Raw genomic sequence first — 24,025 nt, 5'->3', positions numbered from 1 at the left:
GATACCCTGCTGCTGGCATCTGCATCACCAGTAGCACTGCTCGCTGCAGTGGCCCGGCTGTGGACCAGGCTGCGGTGGGGGCAGCAGGACAGGACCAGCCACAGCTCTGATGCTTCATGGAACAGAGCTATTTCTGAAAAGCAATAAATCAAAGCATTTCCTTGCTTTGTGCTTGAGTGCAGTGCTCAGTGCTGAGACGGCCCCACTGAGCGCTCACCGACTGTGAGCGAGCCTCTGCAGCCCCACAGCACCTGACCCACTAAGAGGAGCCCTGAAGAGGCCTTGGTTGGAAGCTGCTGAGAAACAGAGTTACCTCAGCACAGACGTGGGCTTGTTTACACATCACCACCATCATCACCACCATCTCCACATCTGGACATTTCAGTAGTACCTGTGCTCTGCAGGGATTCGTTATGCAATACAGCACTGACACTTTTTTATCTCTCTCTCGCTGCCTTCGTTAAGATCTACCCTGATAGGACACAAAGAAATATTTCTAGTGAGATGAAAAGTCCTGCGTGAGCGACCCTGGCGATGGCACAGCTCTGTGAGCTTTCAGCAAGGAACCAACACCCCGAGGGCAGCAGTGAGCCCCTGCCCCAGTGCTGCTCAGGGGGCTCAGCCCGTCCCGCTGGCACCAACGCAGGGCAGGGAATCAGACACCCTGTGGATATTTCCAGCACAGTGAGCTATAAATACATTGTAGGAGACCTCATGGGCTCGGGCAGTGATGGCACTGGGAATCCTGCAGCCATGAGCGCTGCCTGCGCAGGGCAGGGACGCAGGAGGGTGGCACAGGGCATGGATCTCATGGAGCTTTCTGCTTTTTTCCCCGCTTCTCAGTGCGTGTTCAAGAGTGGGAGCATGGGAGGAAGGCGAGCGCTGCTGCGCATCGAGGTAAGTGGAGAAAGAAGGCCGTGATTCATCGCATGCAGCCTGGCAACGAGCTTGTCTAGAGGGGAAAACGCAGACAGAAGGGACTTGCTGCAGTGGAGAGCCAGCTGCTCGGAAATAGTGCCTGCTGGCCTTGTGAGGAGGATTTAGAAGGGCCCCAATGATTTTCCTTTAGCATGTTGCACAGAGGGGTGGCAGCCTGCATCTGCAGGTACTGCAAGGGAACAGAGAAATAATCAAGTCCTCAATGCCAAGAGGTGTAGGGAGATGTCCCAAACCATCCCGGCTTCATGCAAGAAGATGGAGTGCAGAGGCTGCACACTGGGGCATGCAGCTGGCAGCTACAGCACGGCACCACGGGCTCTGCTATTCCTATGCACACAGCAACAAGGAGCTGAGTAATTCAGCCAAATCCTGGGTGTGTGGGAGCTGTGAGACTGCCAGGCCCAGATTCCCTGCGGAGTGGCCCTTTCTCAGAGGGCACAGAAGCTCATCTGAACCTAAGTGCGGGTTATACCCAAGCTACAGCTCACAAAAGCCAAGTAACCACATCATGCATAAGCACTACACCTCATCCATGAATATTTTCAGGAGGTACCTGCAAAGCACACCCAGAAACAACCCACAGCTCCGAGCTGTGCTTGCAGAGCACGAGGTCGGCACGGCCGCGGGGCCCTCGCACCCAACCAGCCCAACCAGCACGTTGTGCAATGCCTGATGGCATCACGCTGGCTGGGTTCCACAAAACCCATCTGAGGATTACAACTTCCCTATGGAAGTCATAAGAAACCCAGCAGGCTGCAGGACCCCAGGGCTGAGCCAAGCACTCAGAGCCACTGCAGCCAGTCCTGCCACCTGGGCACCAGCTGCACACGGCGCACAGCCCAGGTCTGAGTGCTGCTCACCTCTCCAGGGTTATTTTGGTGCAGCTGATGTGGTTCAGCACAGCTCAAGTTACTGGATGTTCCTCCCCCCACAAGGGACAGGATTCCTGGTGACACTGGATAGGGCTACGACCAGCTCTGCTCAGGTCACCTCCCTGGCAGCTTACCACCACTGCTGTCCTGTTCACGCACACAGCCCTGTCCTGTCCTTTCCAAGCCATTTTCCAGGAGCAAATCCCAGAAGCTGCAGTTCAGCTCACAAGTGTGTGTCTTGCATCTTCTGCTGCTTCTTTTGGCCTATTCCCCTCTTACAGAAAGATCACAAAACAGCGAGATCAAGGCAGAACAAGAGATTGGGTCACATCCTGCACATCCCTCGTGCTGGGCTGCCAGGCCAGCAGAGCTCACATGGACAGCATCTGCCCTTTCTTCTGCTCTGCTGGAGCCCAGCACAAGAGATATGTTAGAGGAGGCAGCCATGTCTATTCACACTGTTCTGCTCTTTCTTAAGGATCAGTGCTACTATCAACCATTTGGTCATGGGAGAAGAGAAAATACGTGAAAGGAAAAAGCCAGAACACAGGAGCAGTTCTGCTGAACCACTCACTGAGGAAACTGGAACACCTCTTACCATGCTGATTCTGTTGGCGATGCTGAAGTGAGATGCTACCAACAAAGATGAATTCCTACAGCTGAGCACAACCTGTACTTACCTGTCCCACCTCCTGCAGCACGGATTTTGGCTCTGATGGCAGCAGGAGGTGACCTGGGGGGCAGGGCAGTGGAGAGCCCTTCCCTGCATCACTGCTGAAGAACGCCAGCAGCACTTCTGTGTGCTGAGCATGGCTCGTCTCCAGCACTGACAAACACCAGGCCATTACCAGCCGTCCTGTCGCTGACATGGCAGGCACTTCTTCATTCTTTAAGGTGTGGATTTCTGCCTAGACCTGCTGTACCTGTTCAGGTGCTGAAGTGCCATTATCTAATGATATACCACGGGCTGTTTGCAGCGTTTTATTTGTTTTTGCTTTAATTTGAAGTTATGGAGAGCTGCCCTTTGAACTGTCCTCACCCTCCTGTCGATTTGTGCATTGAAGGGAATTTCAGCTCTGGGCCACATGGCACCAAGAGAACACCTGCAATTAATAACACTGCATTCAGAAACCTGCACAGAGCAACAAGCACTTGGATGGCTCGTGTTCTAACCCCCCACCTTCCACAGGATGCAATGAAAATTACTGTGAATGCCTCACTAGTGGCTGCAACATGCGCTAAACCAACCGGCTGCTGGCAGGTGCTCTTCCTTGCTCTGAACATTGTGTGAAAATGCTAATAACCCCACCTATTCTTCAGAGCAAAACCTCACTCACTCACACTCTTACTCAATTGCCTCCATGGCAACTGCACACAAGTGGGCACAGCTCACAGGTGCTTCCCAGTGCAGTGCCAGATAGCCAGCAGCACTGGCACAAGTGGGAGCATTTGCATTTAGCCGTGTGCTGCATCCCACTACACTGACAGCTGCTATTTGCTCAAGCTGTTTTCCTTCATGAGGGTTCCCCTGTTGCAGATTGATGAATTGGAAGCCTTTTCTTCAATGACATTCAAGTTAAATTCCTCTTTAGCATCAGTCCATCACAAGGAAGCACCAAATGCTGCCCCACACAGCTCTCACAGTGAAACCTACCAGTGAAACTTTGTCCTGAGCAATGGAGAGATGGTTTCCAGATGCACAACCAGTAACTGAATCACCATTTGCCACTCAAGTTTTGTTACAGGGTTACCGATCAGCTATCAAAGGGCCTTACTTCCTGAGAAACAACTCCAGCAGTCTGCAGGTACAGAGAAAACTGTATCCGAACAGTTCAGAAATGTTTGCTACCCCTAAAAATGATGTTTCAGAACACCTTGTAATAAATCAAAAAACCTTTATTTTTAAGTTATATTATAAATTTACAGCACACACAACATCAGTGTCTTTAGTGTGTATGTGTGAGCAGGCTTAAAGACTCAGCATTCATTCCAGTCTTGCTCATGGGTATGACTTCTCCACCTGCTAAAGGTACGTAACTGTTCCAATCTGAACAGGTCTGGCTCAGCTCAAGACCTCAATAACCTCTAGGAAAACACTTCAGTGGACAACAGCAAACGTTAAGAAGAAAAACAAGTCAGTAGCACTTCTTCCTTGCTGTCTGAAGGGCTCCGTGTTGGAGCGAAGCCGGGCTCCCCAGGCAGGGAGAAGTCAGTGACCCACATCAGTGTGGCCAGAATGAACCCTGAATTCCACAGGCTCAGTGATGTCCGCCCTAGTTAAGCTTCATAAAAGTAATGTTACATCTTGGAAACAGCTGTGCATGCCACACACCAGTGTCAGCTTCATATAAAAATTATCATATGCCATACCTCATGATTTTATACACAGGTGAAATCGCGATACAATTTTACTGGTGCTACTTTGTGGTAAGTGCTGAATGGCAAATCACATTCTTGTACAGGTTGTTAAATTACAATACAAATCTGCAAGTTAAAGATCTCTACAGGCCTCTGTTATCCACTGCAAAGACACTTTGTTCTGTGGGGCTTCATTTAAAACATGATTCCATTTTTTCCCTCTCCCCAGAACACGATATAAAATTATACCTAAATCCAGAAATCATTTAATGCATCTGTATTTATTGAAGTTCACATGCTGCAAACAGGATCTGCATTGAAGATCTTTAAATCTAGGAAAAAAGGCCCTTCAAACCCCCTTTCGTTATCAGGATGCAGGTGGGAACGACTGCCATGAGAACACATTCACACAGGCACCATGTGCACTGCTTGCTCCTTCCTCTGCAGCACTGGGGCTGCCATCCTGGCCAAGCTCACTGACTGCCCTAATTCTGACAGCAAACCAATTGTCCCAGAGGAGAGGACACAGTCAGTGGTCTGCTCATGCCTTAAAGCATGATGACTTACAACTGGATGGAAAGATCCAGCTCCAAGTGCTGCTATTCTGCCAGTTAATAAAAACGCTACTTACTGCAAGTAGAAAAATGGGGGAGAACTTTGGAAACACTCACTGTACTTCAAGAAAATTGCTGCTGAAGTCACTGGGAACCTCCTTATCCCCCCTACAGGCAACGCTTGCTGACAGTGTTACAATACATTCCTTTGGTGCAATGCTTATTCAAACAACTTGCAAAATATATTCGAGGTCCTCAGTGCGTGAATCACAATGTCCAAAACCTAACAGTCTCAAGTACAAAGGATTCCTATCACCACCCAAACGTCTTGGATATGAACATCAGTTTTCAAAAGACAAGTTGGTTCCAGGAGAGGGAGGAGAGAAATGGGGGTCAAGGTTCTGGGACACATGTGGGACAGGCTGGGAGCAGCCCAAAGCAGCAATTAGCAGCAGCTTTCACAGCTCTTGCAGGAGCGAACCTTGCACTTTCCCAGAAGAGCAGGAATGCAGTGATGACTGCTTTGGAAACAGCACAAGTTTATTCTCCAGCTGCACGGAGAACAGAGGTGTCCTTGAAATGATGGTAAAGATCAGCAAACCGTGCAAGGATGATCTGGTGTGGCCATTTCCATACAGTGATGCAGCAATCTTAAAGGAAGACTCACGCCACTGCTCACACTGAGAAAAGAATGGCATTTTCTTTGGACTGTTCCTAGAGGTTTACAGGAGCATTACGCTATCTCAGGCTCACAGATCACAACTGACCAAGGTCCAAGCTGCAAAGTGGCCACTGGCATTTTTTCCAAGTACATCCCTTTAAGTGCACCCCCATCGAGGATAAACACGAAGCCCTGAGAACAAACTTCCACACAATACATTTCTATTAAAAATATCAGTGTTTTGATGACAAAATTATAAATTATATCTATTTAAATAAATAGCTACCTAGCTTTCAAGAGTCGTGTAATATCAAAAGGCAGAAGATTGTCTTGATCAATGGATAGGGGAAAGAGCTAGGAGAGTTGTAAGGAAAAGACACTGCATTGCAGGAACCACCTACCGTTCCATTTCCTTATTTCTCCTTGATTTCACAGGCTTCCAATCGTTCCTTTGGCTGTTATGTGACACTTACACATGGCATATCTTCACTAGTTACAACGTGAACACCAGAGATGCAAGCACAGGACCTGAACCTGTAAATCCTTACTCCCACGAGTAGTTCTTCATGAAATTAACTTATTTATTAGAACAAAAACTTCTATTCCAATATGCTTAGGGACCTCTCGCTTACAGAGCAGATCCATCAGCCTCTTATCCTTTAGCCACAGAACAGGCAGGTTTGTGCCCAGGAAGCACTCTTGATACAGAGACTCCTCTGGCCTGGAGATCTGCCTCCACACACTCTAACTAACAAGCAGTGATCAAGATTTTTGCAGATTTTGTAAAAATTGGGACAAATCAATGCTTCTACAAGCATAATCAACTTGCAGCCATCCTCCCACTGGTAACTCATCAAGCAGCAATACACCCAGTTGTCACAGGGACACACAGCTCCTCAAGCCTGCTGCCAATTCATACCCACAGAACAATGCTGGTGTCTTGATTAGCTCCTCAAAGGGTTTGTTCAACCTTAAGGGCAGTTTTGGCTTCCTTTAGTTCAACTCTTAAGCCTTGCTGCAAACCTCACACCTCCTAAGTCCTGGCCTCTTTCAGAGACTGGCCACTGGACCCCTCCAACCCCTCCAACATTTCAGCTGCACAAGCTTTGAGCTCTGAAATAAGCAAAGCCAGAAACAACCACAGATTCTCAAGCCTTCACGCATTTTAAAGATGCAGTATTCCTTTATCCACACAGTTTCTAACTGCTGCTACAGCACCAGGTGATGTTGTTGAACCCTGGCATCCTTACCTTCACCTATTACACGTGCATTCCTTGTTTTACTCATACTCTCTTCCTTATAAGCCAGCAATGGCTCTGACTCTGTTCTGGCATACCAAGGGAGGCAACTCTGATAACTTCTACCACTCCTACCAAACTGACACAGAGAACAAGCTCAACAGCAGATCCTGGCAGTGCTGCACTCTGCAGAAATGCACGAGTAGCAGAATCTTCACGCTTAGGAGGAGCCACTCTGCTCCTGTGAAGGAGGTCGGACAGCATTCAGCTTCAACCACACAAAAACCAGAGAGCCTGCTCAAATTCATCACCCACAGTGCCTTGGCAGTGGCAGCAGGCAGCCCCAGGAGCAGCTGGGTGTTGGAACAACCAACCTGAACAAACGCCTCTATAAACCCTGGCATTTCTAAACACAAAAGTAAATATTTCAGCAGTTGCGAACCATAAAACTTAACATGAAACTACAGATAACAAATTAAAAAAAAAAATCCTGGGATACTAAGTGAAGATAAAATCTCATGCTGTTTTGTTTCCCCACCCTTCATCTTAATTATGAGAAATTGGCAACTTCAGTGCCTCGACTGCACAATAGCACAGACGAGGTGCCAAGTTCAGGCCAAAACTTGTCATAGGGTTTCAGGTTGCATCTTGTAGCAATTTCCTCCTTAAAACAAAAACATACACTTAGAAAGGAACTTGGCAGAGCCATCTGGGATCTATTTGACAGACACCTTTCAAAAAGAAAAAGGCTACACAACACAACTGCAGCAGGGATTGTGAGATGTCAGCTGCGTTTCACTGCCTTGCAAACAAAAGCCTGCATGGCCCAACCACGAGAAATGGGCTCAATATTCACCAGCGAGTTCTTTTCTTAAAAGCTCACAGCACCTGTCTGAAATCTCCACTCTTCCAACAAAACTAAGAAAGACATGGCCTGACTTTCTTGATATTTCCAAAGAGAAAGCGTTGAGGACAACCACTTCTATGCCAAAGTAATTAATTTTGAGCGTGCTTTTAAGTATGTTAAAAAATAACACAAAACCCAAAGTGTTTCTGCTTCTTTGCAGATCACCACTCAAGGGAAATCCATGCAAATGAGTTGCTTTTTTTGTTAACAGTTTGAAACAGTCAACAGCACAAGTTCCCCTTTGCAAAACTGTGCACACAAAAATGGAAAAAAAACCCACATGAAAATACCCCCCCTGCACGAAGATATGGCATAGGATAACCTTATGATCTGCAGCCTACTGGAGAACCCAAGTGTCGGTGTAACAAGTTCTGCCATCAAAGAGATGCTGCATCTTTAACATAGCTGACAACCTCTGAGAAGTGTAACTACCATTGGGCTGGAAGAACACTAATGCAGGAAATAAATAGGAAAAAGTAATGCTATTTATTAGACGAATTCCATCTATGAATTGTTCTGTTTGAATCATTATGCAAGACGAACAAGTCTGGACAGAACTGTGCTTGCACTCCCAATATTTGGACTTTTAAAAAATATTTCCTAAGAATCAATTTTTAAAAGCATTTTGTCATTTGATATAGCCATAAATTAATACTGCATGGAGATGATTCATATCCTATGCTAGTGGTCAGTGACCTTTTGTAAACGCTAGCCAGATGCTAGTAAAACTGGCTAGAAAACTACTGTCACAGGCCTTTTTTTAACAAGCAATATCATATTTCTTTCTGACAAGCATATTCTTGTTTTCACAAAACCTTTTCCTATTTTTTGATACACTTTATTTTTAACCTAACACCTGAAAACATAGACAAGTCTTCAAACCTCTTCCACTAACACTAAATTCACAAGGCAATTAACTTCAGTTGGCCATAACTACATAAGCTCTCACGTGAGACCCCTATCAGACAGCATCCCCCCCCCTCCCCAAACAATCCATGCACCCTCCCCATTGAGAAGGTGACACAAGGGACAGCAGGAAGTGGCACAGTGGTCTGGCATTCCCCTCTACGTGCGATTCAGCGTCTGGAAGATTCGAGAGATCTGCAGCATGACAGGCCCAGTTTCTGGATCGTTCATCCACTGAGTGCTGTTCAAGGGGTTTTCAAGCATATCTTCAAAGGCTGCCAAGAGAAGGAAAGCAGCACGTTACTGGTCTTTCAGCAGCACGTGCTGCAGGTTTGGGATGCTTCAGCAATAAGAAAGTCAAACACTTACAGCTTATCCAAGGCAGCGGGCAAGCAGCCCCTGGAAACGGTGAGAATCCATCACACGGTTACCATTTGTTCTCCTGCATCTCCAGACCGGGTGCTACATGCTGTTACTCTTTCCTCACTGCTCAGTATTAAATTTACCACAGGCAGAGGCCGATTAAATACTCAGTCTGGATTACAGTCCATCTTACATAACCTCAGTGACACGGGTTTGAAGAGCCAAATCTTTGCAAAAGTCTACAGACAGAACTTTTCCATTACAGAGCAGTTTTGCACTCAGTGTAATAAAGCTCTACAGATTGACATACCCCAGGACAAACAGAGGTGCCTCAGTCCCTCCTTAGGAATAGGGCTCTTCTGGGTTTGCACAGTGGCTTCTTGTAGCCACTGATACTGAGGAGGCCGAGCAGCCTCCAGCACCGTATTCACAGAGGGCTGGAAAGGATTCCTCTGCTTACATCCACGCTGGCAGCAGTAGCAGGGAACACAGCACGTAATTGGGTTCTGAATGTCCATCTTAGAATGAGGACGTTTGGGCAGCACTTTTTTTTTTATTTTGTCTTCACACTGAGTTAGTTTGGTTTACTTTTATTTTTTACATGACGGTTTCCACTTTCCTCTTTATTTTGAAGGAACTAGACATTTGGTGCAAGAGCTAAGTTACAAATTTGGCAAAAGAATGAATAATTTATAACCTTTTTGACAGATACTGTGCCAGACTAGCAGGCATTCGGAGCAGTCATTACAGAACAGAGAAAAAGCAGCTGCATATCTGACCTATTCAGAAGTCACCAAAAGGTCAGTGCTAGAAGAGTCTGGCAGTCCAGCATCAGGGTGCCAGCCTGAACCTTTCCAGGAGCATTAGTGTACAAAGCTCTCAGTGACCTTAGTGGGAGCCATAAGCACCCAGCACCTCTGAAGGCTCATCATTAACACCTTGCTCAAGGTCATGCTGCAAGCTTGCTGCAAAGCCCAGAATAATGTACAGATCTCACCTTTCACCACTTCAAGTGTCTTCTTTTACACGGACTCAAGAGCTTAAAACTAAACATTTCTCAACATTCCTTAGGTATCTAATTAAACACAAACATTTATTGTTAAAATCTGCGGCATAAGCAATTTGCTTATGTATCATTGCAAATATATTCTGATGTTCATCCAAGCTTTCCAAGCACATATAATGACATTTCATTTTCTATTTATATTCTGAGCTGCAGTGGGGAACCGTCTTTGGAAATAAGGAGACCATTTGCTCAGAAATGAGAGTGGGAAGGGAAGGTTCTGCTCTTGAATTATTTAAAGTCTTGCAACCATTCCTAATTACGTTTAAAGCAGCATCTTAAAAAGCTCTCCTGAAAAAGCCATGTAAACACCCCTTATTTCAAAGCAGAGTTTTGAATAAAGTTTGAAGCCAAACACTAAATGCAAAATTTTATATATACAACACAATTGTTGCCAGTCTTCTGCATTGCCCTCCAGCACCAGAGAGGCCAATGCACAAGAGATCTGCATTTCACCATTGATTTTATCAGTTGAGTACTTGCTGTGCTTACAGCATTTTTGAGCAAGAACACAGACTTTCTCACAGAGCTGATACTCAAGAAGAGGAAAATATATTTTCACAAGCACTATCTGAGTTGTGATAGGCAAAGCCTTAGCATTGACTTCTTGTTTGGTTACACTAGTTATCTTCCACTTCAATGATCAGAGCACAAAACACAGCAAGCTGTACAGCAGGAGACAGCCTTGTTTTTCCTGTGAAGTCATCAGGGTTCTAAACAGACATTCCTTTTTTTTTTTTCATTCTCCATGGCCAAAGAGAGCACACTAAAGCTCTCCTAAAACCACAAAAGCATTGCAGCAGCTATTAAAGTTCCGAGTTCAGCAAGTGTAAATCAGTAGTCTAAGAAATTAGCATCGTTTCTGGGACATCCCAAGCTCAGTTCAGGTTATAGCTGAGCTGCAAAATGAAATGAGCTGCCAGTAGTCAGAAAAAAGGTACCATGAAATGAGTGCTGCTCTGTACGTGTTGTCATCATCCTGCCTCTGTTCTTATTTGCTAGGAACTGCAGAGATGAAATATATTTAGCAGGAACCCAATCAGGACTTACCTAGTAGAGTTTTAGGGTTGGTTAACCCTAACTGTACCACTGGGTTTTCTAAGATGGCTTGGAAGAGAGGGCTGTTCGTGTCAATTCCCTTATCTAAGTCCTCTGGAGAAGGCTTTCTGTCTCCCAGCAGCCATTCACACTGAAAGAAATCATCAGGCACAACAGATTTCATGATTTATCACTTCACCTCAGTAACAAGATCAACCAATTCTGCAGTGAAAACAACCATCTTCACAGACTACGACAGCAGCAAGGAAAAGAAATGACATTGTACTCACGGCTGCGTTTTGCTGGTTGTTGTTTACTCTGAGTGCATCCACCACTTCTTTTTCATCAAATCCCATCTCCATGAGGGCAATGACAGCCTGTAGGATTTGCATGGATTAATGTTTAAAACAAACGAGAACAACCAAATGCTTCACTTTCTGCACGGGAGCTTTTTGTGGGGTAAAAACTCAATTGTTTCCATTTGCAGAGCACTAAGTAAACTTTGCTACAAGGTTTTCGAATACTGTACATCAAAAGTGTCTTTATTATGGGAAGCAAGACTGAAGACAGTTCCTATTCAGTAATGAAAGATGGACACGAGGCAAAGAGCAGGCACCTGGTGTGGGAAAGAGCAAGACTGAAATATTTTTCAACTTCTCTCACATCACAAAGCTTTTGCTGATGTCTCACTGAGAGATTGAGCTCCAGAAGCTCCAAGACCCCAACTTGTAGCTTTATTCACTGGATTTCATTTCACTTCCTGGCTTTATTATGTTGCTAGTATGAATTACATATTTTGACAAGTGCACCCAGATAATGCTATAAGAATGCTTCATCACTTAGAAATTGTGCCTGGGTCATTCAATGCAGTATTTGCAGCTTTTGACTTAAATCACAAAAAACACCTATTTATGAAAGCCCAGTGGTGGATTCTAAAGAGCACCTCCTGGTGAGCTCACAGTGTGATAACAGCACGCCTTCTCCTTTCAGCTAACACGACGTTATCAGTAAAGGACAACTTCTGCAGCTGATGCAGAATGAAGGAGCAGCGAGGCAAGCAGCACACACCCGTGGGTCTGGACGAAACTCTCTTTTCCTTCGTATCTTCTTAAATATTTCAGTCAGCTCATCTTTGGCTTCTTCCCCATCTGCTTCTGAACTTGGACCTGCAGTTGCTTCAGCAGAGGATGCACCAGCTTCAGCTGCAGCTTCGGAAGGCGTCTGACCTGGCAGCGGAGCATCCACTGCAGGGTCATCTGCGTGTTCTATCAACCACTCCATGGCCTGTGTCACTGACATACTGAAAAGAAAATCAAAACAAAGGGATGAGGAACGCTCCAGACACACAGCAGCACTGCACACATATTTTTGCTTTGGATTTATTCCCGTGGTATCTTGACTAGCTGATTAATTATTATCTGCATAGTCATACAAAGTATTGAAGCAAATTTTGAAGCACCTTAATACTCCATGCACTTGAGGCTGCACAGTAATCTCTAAAGCCAGGATGACAGAGGGGTGAAGTCCAACCTGGACAGTTGTAACACAGGTTTTAAAGGCCACTTCATGGGGAGGCATCTTGTTCTCCACATCAGCAGCTCTATTTCACAACAAACACACACTGACTATCAACAACTGCTGACAAAACTACAAAGCATGTTCCCAATGGAACCACATCTCTGAGAGAAGCTATTCTGTTGCATCCTAGGGAGATCTCAGACATCTAGTGATAAAGGAACGCCGTTAACAATGGAAGAAAGAGTGGGACAAACATTACACATGCACCATACACCCTGAGCAAGAACAAAATTTAACACAGGCAATTGACTGCAAGAGCTCAAGCTAAGAGATCATGGGAGAGATCCATCACATGCCTTCCCAATGAATTCATAGGAAGCAAAGATAACAGAGCAACTGAACGTGCAATTTCATTTGACCACACGGTAATTGGATGTTCTTAAAAAGGAAAGGGAAGCCCTTGCCTATCTGGCTTTTCAGTTACAACATGAAAGATGGAGGATATTGAGGGAGAAAGTCCTTCGAAGACCAAAGGAGAGCTACTGAAAAAGAAGGACTATTATGTGGATTTGATATCATTAGACATTTTAGTGAATAACCTAAGAAACCCATCTCAGAAGTGAGGCAGCACAACTATTTCTTCTTATGGCACAAGAACTGTATTACCTCCTATTTCTCTACAGTTGCTATCTGGGCTTTGTAATATTCTTGGAATGCTTTATTTAAAAGATCAGCATAAAGTATTTTGTTACAGTTGACAAACCAGTCTGGAAGGGCTTAGCTTGCTTTTTTTCCCCCCTCTGTAAAATTTTAGAGCAGAAGATGTGAGTTTAATACTTGGAAACAGAGAGAGCTTGTCAGCCTTGGGAACTGCAGACTGACTTCTCTCCAGAGCAAATACAACATAGCTTCCCCTTTCCTCTGCCAGCTGCACCTGCAGGTTGCCCGAGGCAGCACTCTTCCTTGAGCCAATGCTTTTTGCTAGTTCTAGGTGACCCACATAAGGAGATTTCCCTAAAAAAAGGTTTTTTTTTAAACCATACCAAGTGATTTACAGGCAGCATGCCAAGTACACTTACTGATTTAATCGAAGGGCTTTGACAGCTCTGCTCTCTGGAAACCCCATTTCTGTAAGTTGCCGCAGAGCTATCTCATCCACTCTGTCTTCCTCATCCTCATCCAGCATGGCTACACATACACAAACAGAACAATGTTGAGACTAACTTCAAGCTAAAATAAAACCCTTTCTCAATGGAATGGCATGTGTTAAGTTCAAACCCCATTCTTCTCTTCCATCCCTGCTTTTGTTTCCGGCCAGAATTTGCTATCTCATCATTTAATGTGCTGTACTCAGCTTGATCAGGCTCAGACAAATTCTTCCAGGACAAAGACTTATTCCAGATACATTCAAGGTCTCAAACAACAGACAGCAAACTCTCATATGACTACATGTCCACATAATTAAGTATATGGGAAATTCACTGAAGTTTATCAATAATCCAGAAAGCAATTTGGACCCGGTCCTAGCAGATCTCAAGGGTATTTCCCCACAGACTGAATCAACAGCTCCAATTTCTCCCCATTTTACTGTTTCCTCGTGCATTTCCAACTGTTCTTTACCAACTCTTGCAAAGTCCTCCAGTTATTCCACTGCTGATGATTTTGTTTTTAAATGGAACTTCTTATCTACCCCAAAGGGACCTCATAAATCGCCCAGTTTTATAAACCTACACCACAAGTTGAAATCTCTGCCGCAAAGTCATTAGTAGCTCTGCTGCTACACTGAAGTTTGGACTTAATCCTGCAAGTCTACTCTTCTGCTGTGTAAGAAAACAAGTTCCTGGGATTGAACTAGTAACTGTAAAGATATGTTCATACCGTTTGCCTTCTTAAATAGTTCAACTGCATCTGGGTTCAGTGCTAGCAATTTCTGTGCAACTTCAATGAGAGAAACTAAGATCTTCCGGAGCTCTGTCTGGAACTGCAAAAAAGGAAACTGTCAAAACATTTAGATAGGAGGCTACCAGACATCACTAAATATTAATAGAGAAGCTGTTAATATCAGAAGAGAAAAAGTAGCCCCCACGCTGTTGAAGACACAGCTGGAAGTATTGCAGACAGCAGTCGACTACTGAAGTTCAAGATTTATGACTGATGTCTCTTCAAAGCCACGGCAGAGAAAACTTTGTGAAAACGTGAACTATTTAAGATTGAATTGCACATTTGCCAGATCTTCAGAGCGTACTGAGGCTTTCCCAGGGAGAAATAAAACATTTTAAGTCATAATTTAGTGCAGCGTTTCATAATCACTAAATAACTTAGGGTTTACACACAGACTGTGCTATCTACTTTCATATACACTGTACACACTTCCATTTCTCCCACAGAGAAAGCCTAACCACATTCATATGGAAGAGAAGAGATTATAAGATAAAAGTCTACTTGGATATCAGCGTGTGAGTTGAAGTCAAGTCCAATACTTACATCCCTCATGTTGTGCTGGGCCACAGTGCGATCTACATTGCGAGAGGGCAGATTTGCAGTTGCTTTGAGAATAGCATCCTTATCAGGAGCTTTCTGCTCTTGTTTCCTCTGAAGGACGGGAAACACGGTCAGGTTTCATAACCCATTATCCACAGAACAAAGAACACAGCATTGCTGAGAGCAGTTTCATATTCTTTACCAAGGCATCAAGCAGTGCTCTGTAACTTGCAACTAAGAAACAGCAGCCTAGCAATACAATGGATTAACAGCACTAACGTCACTTTGCAATTATAGAGCAAAACAGGACCTGCTGGGTTGCCCCACTTTCAGTCCTTGTATCTATTTCTGTTATTTAAACATGGGGAAATTCCAGCATAAAGAGGAAAAGTGATGTGCCAAACATGGAGAGAACTTGGAGGGCCTCAATTCCCAGGACCATACTCTATACTATCTGCTCAGAGCACTCTCTTCAAATCCAGGGCTTGCCAAGAGCTGTATCAATACTGTGAACAGACTAACACTTAACTGCTTCACACTGGAAGTGCTTTATTGCTTGCAAGTATCATGCAGAGATATACGGTGCCTCTGACATTTAGTACATGCTAATAGTCCAGGACAAAACATAGCAGGGGTACAAACATAAACATTTCACAGTCTTATATCTTAGGCTCTTATGGTGACATTTTGCACAGCAAGACCATAATGGAGATAGAGACATACACCAATACCTACAGGAAGCAAGAAAAAACAAAGCTGTGCAAGAAGGCAGACAGACCCAGGAATTCACAGCGTTAGGCACAAGCATTGCTCCAAGTGTTCACACAGTAACACCCACTGCAGTACCACTCGTGTCTGAACGTCATCCTGCACATCACTGACCCTCATTAAAAACTACATTCTGAGGAAAAGAAAACAAACAAACAAGAATAGCATGGGGACAACACTCCAGACCTCGTTAGGGGATGATAAGCCAGACGTTACTGAAGACAGAACACAGCCTCAAGCAAATTAATGGATTTCTATAAAGTTTTCAACAGAGATGCAGTGAGGCACTTGCTATACAGTCACTAAATATATATATTTTTTGAAGATGAAATCTACACCACTTGCACAGAGTGCATCTGCATGCCTTACTCCACGGCACGTGTTCTCACAATCCAAGTTAAAAAAAAAATGTAAAATAATTCTTCAAAGATTGGAAGGAGGATGAAGTATTTACTTTACAGTTTAACTGGGTGTATTTGTCCCTACACAAAGAATACACCATGACAGTATTTCTGTAGCTCATTAATAAAGCAGTTAATCAAATTGGACAAGTCAAGAAATCTTTTCAAACTCACTTTCTCCTCTGCAGACACATCTGCCATTTTGGGGAGCGGAGGCGGCGCACGCTTCTTTATTAAGAGCAAGACATCTACAAAGAGAACGATACTGATGATGCAAAACAGCTCTTGCAAGAGAAGTCATGAACTCAAGTTTTCCTAGAGATGACTTTTCTATTAATTCCACTGTTGTAGCATCTCAGTTATTACCACAGAGGTTCTCAGCTCAGAGCCCAGAACAGCCCGGTGCAGCATCTGCAGTCCTTCAGCCAGACAGAGCCTGACACGCAGTTTTCAGTCTATCACATTAAGAGGGTAAAAAGCAAACAAATCATGCTTTGTGCAACAAGTTTTGTTGGCACAGAGCAGCCAAGAACAGCAGCTGGTGCAGGCTGTTAACCCTCACTTATCCAGCTGACAAGAGCGTGAAAAGATTCACACGCTGACTTTTGGCTGCCCTGCCCAGCAGCAAGTGGAGTCAGCCAGTGGCAGTCAGCTGTTGGCTGCCATCCTGCCTCCCTGACAGCAGCTAGGCACTTAAAGGTAGAGCACACTGCAGGGGAAGGAGGGGTAAAGAAGCATTTGCATGACAGCTTAATACTGCTTAGTGGCCACAAACTGCAATTCAAAGGTCTGCAGGAGCTGGTGCCTCACCTAGAAACAATACATCACCAATCAGCAAAATAAAGCTGTGCCCTGCCTAAGATGGCAGCTCTCAGCTCCTGCCCTGCTCCAAGGGTGACACTCCCTTGGAAGAGAAAGACAAAATTGCTGATGATCATAGCAACAGCTTTCCAACCCGTGTGAACTCCTGCATAAGTACAGGAACACTACTCCTGCAGTTTCTGGTTCAGGCAGTAGCCTATTTTACAGCACTCCTGCTTCTCATACTTTCTGGACCCCTGCCTTTTGTCTCCACAAGGGACCATCAGTTTAAGCCGTCCAGTCAAAAGTGACTCCAGCTATCCTGACAGCTCTCATCTTTAGGCCTTCTTTTGTTTCACGATAATCCCTGACATCTGTAAAGTTCACACATGCTCACATACTCTGTTGCAGTCAGCAGTGCTGCAGTGTGGGGAGTTCTGAGCTACACTTGGAGAGGACTGAATGGGATGTAAACCGTGATGCTCAGATGCACTTCAGCAAACAACATTCCACTTGACCTGCAGACCTCAAGAAAAGCCCCAAAGGTTTCAGGCTGCTTTTCTTGAAATGCTCAGGCCATTTTTGGATCAATGTGAAGGATAACTGCTGCCTTGAGGGTTTAAGACATTACTTTATGGGAGAGAAAAATAATTTAACGTTTTGACTTAATGAACACTCTTTATATCCTGTGTGATTCTTAAAAGGAGTTAAGGAACGAAAACCATTCACTGTGTATTCTCATGGAGTGCAGAAAAAGTCTCTTCATTTTTGCCACCTTATTAGTTTCCCATGTCAAAACAGAGTGCTGCTCATGAAAAGTCACAAATTACAACTCAGTTTCTCGTTTCCAGGCTGGTGAGATTAAAAGGACAACCTTACCTCTGTCTTGAATGTTCTCCTCCAGCACTGTTTTTGTGTCTGTTAGCACTTTCTCAGAAGTAGCATGTATCAACTTATGATGTGTCACAGTTTTCGGATCCTCCAAGCTCCCAGGCACACACTGCAGAAGACAAATACTGAAGATCAGAAGAAAGAAATAAACCTATTGCATGAATCACTGCACTTCACACTTAAGATTCTCCACCTGCAACCCGCGCCACCATTTCCTACTTCCCAATAGCTTCAGTAATGGCACAACACACCAGGGGCGTACATGTGAACATAATGTATTATTAAAGAAACTGAGGGTTGAGCTGTGCTGTAATGGGGTTGGTTTCTGCCTGCACATCCAAGCTCCTGGCCAGGAAGAATAACCAGCTAAGGTAGGATTCTAGCTTTCCTTCCTCAATGCTGTTAAATCAATAGCTATGTTTAAGTTCTAACTGATGATGACACTCCACAGAACTTACTCACAACTGTCAGTTTCAAAGACCTGATGTTACATCCCATTCATTCCACACGGGCCCTCCAAGGGCACACACAGCCTGTCTACATGAGCAGATGGGAGACTGCTGCAGAACGGCACATCTCCATCACAATCCAAACTCAGAGTGCCTGGTCCTACGCTCAGCCCATGGAGACTGCGAGTACAGTGAGGATGGAGCTGCAGTGTCAGCTCTGCAGCAGGTCACAAAGGTCACTCGCTCACAGTGAGAAGCTGAGGAGTAACAAGTTGTGTCGTGAAGCTGGAGGGGAAATCCACTGCCAGTGTTTTTGCAGAGAGGGGACTGCAATAATGCAGCACACTTCTCATTTGTAGCTTGTGTCAGAACAGAGAGACTCTGCTTCATCCAGTAATTGTTATTTACACACACTGTCAGACCAAACAAGCAACTGGCAGCAGTGAGTTTGGAGTGCCTGACCTTAAATTGGGAAGGAGGCAGCAGACTGCGGATTGAAGCCAAAGCCTTGATGCTGGAGCCCTGTCTGGGCTTCTTGCTGAAAGCACTGAAGTCAGTTTCACAACTTTTCTTCCCCACTATAAATAATCAGCATGTGCTAATCTCCATATATTAACACTGTGCTCTACTTTCTATTACATTTCTAAATCATACGTTGTGTTTATTCACCAAAAACTCCAGTTTGAACCCCCAAAAGCTCACAATATGAGCATCATCAGAGATTTGTTTTAGAGCTACACTAAGGAGCATGAGGAATATTTGTGCATGTAGGCACAACAAGTTCTCCTTTTTCTAGGCACAGAAACTCAAATATAGAGAACTGTTCCCCAGTACCAAACACACATTCTGCCTACAGCTGAGGAGTTTTGCTGGGACAAAGAGCCTGATGGACCCACGTTATCCCACCAACAGTGCAAGGGAGCATTTTGATCCCCTAAGAAAACTACAAGCTGAAATGCCATGCTGTTTATGTAATCAAGCACGAATCCCCCAGCATTTGTGCCCCAGCCTTACTGAAGGGTTTAAATCTCCTGGTATTTTAGTGCTGCAACAGAAAATTAAGAAAAACGCATGCAGAACTTGAATTGATTCATCTTCACACTGGAGTGGCTGCAGATCCACAGCGAGAGATTTCAAGAACATTACATCAGTGCATCTAGAGACTTCTAATTTGTTTGGGTGAAAAAAACAAAGCATAATGGATGCAATTCCAGAAAGGCAGAATTAAAAATAACCACCTACCAGAACCCTGAAATGGATGCTGCTGCTCTCACCACAAAATAGGACACTTAATTCTGACCTCGCCTGCTCTGCTCACAGAAAACAGCTCTCGATGACTCCTCTTTCAGAACACATCTCTATTGAGCCACTTCTACCCCGTGTAGAACAACATCCCCACCCTTCAGGTAAGGAAGCCATTTCCAGAAGCCCCACAGACATCAGTGCTTTGCTTCAAACGCAGCATTTGGTCACAATGCAGCCCCCCTCAGAGGAATCCCTTTGGATCCATCATCACTTTTTCTGCTGATTTCAGCTGCTGGAGAACTTGTTCGTTCCTTGGCTTTTCTCCCCAAAGGTTACACTTGTTCTCAACACAGACCTTCATTTCCTCACCTGAACTTCCGTGCTGCTCTGATGCCCCGGCAGGATTAAGGTGAGAACGTTAGAGCCCTGCTTTGCATAGCAGCAGCTGCTTACCAATCCTTCAGCATATTAACTGCTGAACAAAAGCCAAACAACGCATCAAAGCTTAGAAGTAACAGGGAGTAGCTCCTCTAATTGATCTGATACGTTATACTTAGGAATACATCAGTTGGACAGGTCTCCAAACAAGCTCAAAATACTATTTTTACAGATCCTCAGAGTCCGAGCCCAGAAAGGAAGAACTGGGAGCTGGGAAGCACCAACACAGGGGGAGCAAAGGATGTACCTAACAGCTGCTTCCTACCTGGCACATCAAGCTGTGCATACAGTGTGCATGCAATCACAACACTTACTAATGACATCAATGTGTAAGTGAAAGACTAGAGTCACTTAAACCCTATGAATTCACAATAAAGCTGTTTTAAAACAAAAGTCCTGCAATCATCTGTTCTTATTCCCCATCTCTTTGATCACTGCTTGACAACTGTGTAGAACAGTAAGGCAAATGAAAACAGCACCTCTATGAGAGGGAATGCTCTGTGAAATACCCAGCACATCTTGGCCTATTTTAACACGCCCTGGAAACAGGAAGGCCATCTTCACAGCAGCACCTGTGCGAGCTCTAAGCAAACCACCTGGAATGGGCAGCTGGGCTGATCAGACCTGGCTGCACAGCCCTGCTTCCTGGGAACACCTGACAACAGCCAGCATTCTTGTATCACAGGCTGAAAACTGCATCCTGCCCAGACAGCAGAGCACTGCCGACCCACAGCAAGAGAATTCCCTGCTCAGAGGGAGGTGGCTGTGGCACCACGCAGAGGTGCAGCATGCTGGAAGATGAGCTCCCCTGCATCTTTTCATAAAGAAGGACCCTAAGGAGAGGATCTGTTGTCTCACGATTTTGCTTCCAGCATAAATATTTGCACGTCCTTTTAACACAGGAATTCACAGCAGGCTGTTCTACAGCACAGGTGAGAAACCTATTTTTGCAGATGCTTGAGCAACTGCTGGACTTACAAGCCCTGGTGATGAACGCTGAATGCTATTTGCAGAGCTTGGAATCCTGACAGACCACAAAGCTTGTTGCTTATTTTTAGATTTTTATTTATTTACGATGCTTTAAAAAAAAAAAAAAAAGAGCACAGCTCTGCCACTCCTTATTACTAAGCTTGGGTGGCTTAAACAACAAGTGTGCAAAGCATACAGAGGGTCAGGAACCTCCCATATCCCTGTGCTCTGACAGTTAGCACCTCACACCTCTGTTCCCAGGACAACCTTTAACACACCTTAAAACCCACACGAAAACCACTGGGGCAGCTTAAGAGAAAGGAGGACAGAAGCACAGGAGCATTAAAAGCTCACACAGATCGCATTGGTGCATCTCAAGTGCACGGCCACAATTTCTACTACCAGAAATAGTACCAAGCCTCAGCAAGGAGCAGTTCTTACAGTTCTCCTCCAACTGAAGTGTTAGAACCAGGACTTCCCACGGCACCTTCAGCCAAAGCAGAGCTTGAAGTGTCAGCTTTGGGCACACGAATCACAGATCATGAAAACACCTACGGAAGTTAAGCTTGGGCTGCCGTGGTTATACTGAGCTTTCTCAGTTCTGGCTCTGAAACAAACAGTGGATTTTTAAGGAAGCCACAGGGGAGCGCAGGGCTCGATCCTGCCAGCTGCACCGCACAGCGACCTCAGCCTGGCACGGAGGAAAGGCACTGCTCCATGAGAACACTTTGGTTGTGAAATCTGCATACAGAAATAACTAGGAAAGAAAACAACCCTGCCAGGTGTTTACTCACAGACTAGACAGCGTTACTGAAGGCAGCAGTTTCCTGGCATAGGACCACCACTACATTGTTACAGGGCAACAGATACAGCAAAAAAAATACCACCCAACCCTTTCATCAGTTATGAGAGAAAAAACGCATCACAAGTGACACTAGAGAGAGCAGTAAGCACTGAAATGCTAGAGGGACAGCACCCACCTTCCTAACCCCAAACTAGGCGTTCTAATGGAATTGCCTCCTTTCACCTCCTGAAAGAATGGTTTCAAGGACTTCAGAGAATACACTAATCAGCATCTGAGGAGAGATGGCTGCATAAATTACCTCAAGGTGCCATCAAGATTCATCGCAATGCACCCGCGATCAGGAGTCATGATTTTTCCATTTCTATTTATCCCCTCCATAAAACTATATATTATCCATAATGGTTATGCAAATCCAAACCATTAGCACAAAGCAGCCAGGAGAATGAAATCAAACATCTTGCCAAGTTATCAATTGTCTTCCACTCTGACTCGCACTGCAATGCAAGCATCTATTCAATTATGTTTCCTGATAATTAAAGGCTTTTCAGCTCTGCACATATGCATGTAATCATTACCCCACCCTACGTCTTTGTCTAATCCTTCAGCTGCACTGAACGGGGACAATACAGGAGCACTTCCTTCAGGAATGTCACAATGTGGGGAGCACAGCATCTTCACTTTGCCTCAGAAAGGATCACACCTCCCACAAATAAAGCAAACCCATTTGCAGCCGTTCTCATCCCCAAATCAAGAAGCACAAAGACCAAGGCTCTAGAGGAACAGCGTGCACTGTGAGCTGTAGATTCCAAGGCTTCTAGCTGGAAGCAACCAACCAAAAGGCACAAAGCAGAGGGCACCAGGGCTGCGGGCCACACTGGCAGCCAACTCCCAGCCTTCACACAGCGCTCAGACTGCTGCTTGTCACAGCTTCTCACGCCGGTACTTTGCTTTACTAAGAGCATTTCTTAACATGTTTGTAACACTTCAAAGGCAAAAGCCACTAAAAGCAATCGATACAAACTGCTCGTCCGGAGACCCTTTGCTTTCCAAGCCAACAGCTGCCCGACTCCCAGCTGCAGTTTGTGACCCAAACAGCCCGACCTGCTGCCGATTCCAGGCAGGCAGAGCCGACGTTGGCATCAGCAACAGCTTCACACCGCATTCGAAATTCAGCCCCGCAGTTTTGTAAGCATTCGCTTTCACCTTTAACGCTCATAGACATAAATGGGAATGGGGTAACCGCGCATTTCCCAGCCCAACTTCTACGGGCCGCCAGCGCATTTTAATCATTTTCTCTCGCAGGCAGCCAGCACCCATCTCCCCTTCGGCACATCCACGAGGGCCGCACCGCTGCGAGCACAGGATGCCACAGAGCCCGCGGTGCCCAAAGGCTCACACACAGCGCGGCGGCGGCGGGCGCTTCTTCCAAAAGGGGAAAATCCCCACGACCACTCCGCGTTTTCTGCTCGTTCCCCAACGCCAAAAGACAAAACGGGCTCCGCTGTCACTCGGCGCTCCCCCAGCAGCCGCTTTTCTCTCCGTTTGCCGTTTCTCGCCGTCCCTCCGGGCCGTTCCCGTAACCCCACACGGTTCGGGCTCCGCCCGCCGCACCCAGGCCGTGATTTTCGCACCGATTTCGGCCCGAGGTGGCGGGCAGCTCCTTACGTGCTTCAGACAGCGCTCCTTCAGCTTCTCCACCGTGGTGTCCTCGGGTACCTCCTCCAGCCACTCGGCGCCCTCCATGGTGCACACCTGCAGCCGCAGCACCTTCCCCGCGAAGATCTTCTCCTCCTGCACGAACATCGCCGCCGGTCCCGCTCCTCCCCGCCCCGCCGACGCCTCAGCACGGCCCCGGGCCCCGCCGCGCTACCGCCGGCCCATGAAGGTGACCCCGGGAGCCCCGGAGGAGCCGCGAGGAACCCGCGCCGCCGGCACCGCTGGGCCCGGCGCTGCGCTGAGGGGACGAGGGCGCACCGGGCGGCCGGAAGCGGAAGGGCGCGGCGGCGCGGTGCCTGCTGGGAGTTGGAGTTTTCGGCGGCGGAAGTGAAAGCCGAGTCGGGGGGCGGGGCTGAAAGAGCCGAGGCGCCCTCCCCCCCCCCCCCCCCCCGCATCTCCCGCCGCGCTGCAAGCCGGGAGCCGCAGTCCGCCCGCAATGCCGCCCCCTGCCGGCAGCGTCGAGCGCGGTTCCGCGTTCCGTCGGCAGGTGGCGCCGGGCGGCCGCAGCCTGAGGGCGCCCCATGCGGGCGCGGCACTGAGGAGAAGCCCGGGCGGGGGGAGCGCAGCCCCGAGCTGTGATGGGCCGGAGCGCAGCGCTGTGGGGAGCGGCTGAAGGGTCTGGGATGCGACAGAGGGGCTGAAGG

General features: G+C 46.2%; 1 protein-coding gene and 1 long non-coding RNA gene across 3 annotated transcripts; one reads left to right on the top strand and one right to left on the bottom strand.

Annotated features, from left to right (window-relative positions):
- The first annotated feature begins 743 nt into the window (after window positions 1-743).
- Window positions 744-7,839, top strand: LOC125702598 (uncharacterized). Its single transcript, XR_007380648.1, has 2 exons — window positions 744-897; window positions 2,290-7,839. It is a non-coding gene; the product is annotated as an uncharacterized LOC125702598 (long non-coding RNA).
- UBAC1 (UBA domain containing 1) lies at window positions 3,693-23,663 on the bottom strand. 2 transcript variants are annotated; one of them, XM_048966109.1, is made up of 11 exons: window positions 23,331-23,663; window positions 17,748-17,868; window positions 16,242-16,315; window positions 14,902-15,009; window positions 14,296-14,398; window positions 13,497-13,605; window positions 11,968-12,199; window positions 11,190-11,276; window positions 10,912-11,050; window positions 8,805-8,834; window positions 3,693-8,710 (listed from the first exon to the last, which is right to left on the bottom strand). In XM_048966109.1, exons 1-11 carry the CDS (start codon window positions 23,466-23,468, stop codon window positions 8,595-8,597), a joined length of 1,257 nt encoding a protein of 418 aa, XP_048822066.1. In that variant the 5' UTR covers window positions 23,469-23,663; the 3' UTR covers window positions 3,693-8,594. The 2 variants fall into 2 exon arrangements, with proteins under 2 accessions (XP_048822066.1, XP_048822067.1); XM_048966110.1 differs by lacking the exon at window positions 8,805-8,834 and having other exon boundaries at window positions 23,331-23,662.
- Between the last annotated feature and the right edge of the window lie 362 nt (window positions 23,664-24,025).

The sequence above is a fragment of the Lagopus muta genome, chromosome 19 (genome assembly GCF_023343835.1).
Source record: "Lagopus muta isolate bLagMut1 chromosome 19, bLagMut1 primary, whole genome shotgun sequence".
In the NCBI taxonomy this organism is placed as follows: domain Eukaryota; kingdom Metazoa; phylum Chordata; class Aves; order Galliformes; family Phasianidae; genus Lagopus; species Lagopus muta.
This window is presented reverse-complemented; position numbering and strand designations above follow the sequence as displayed.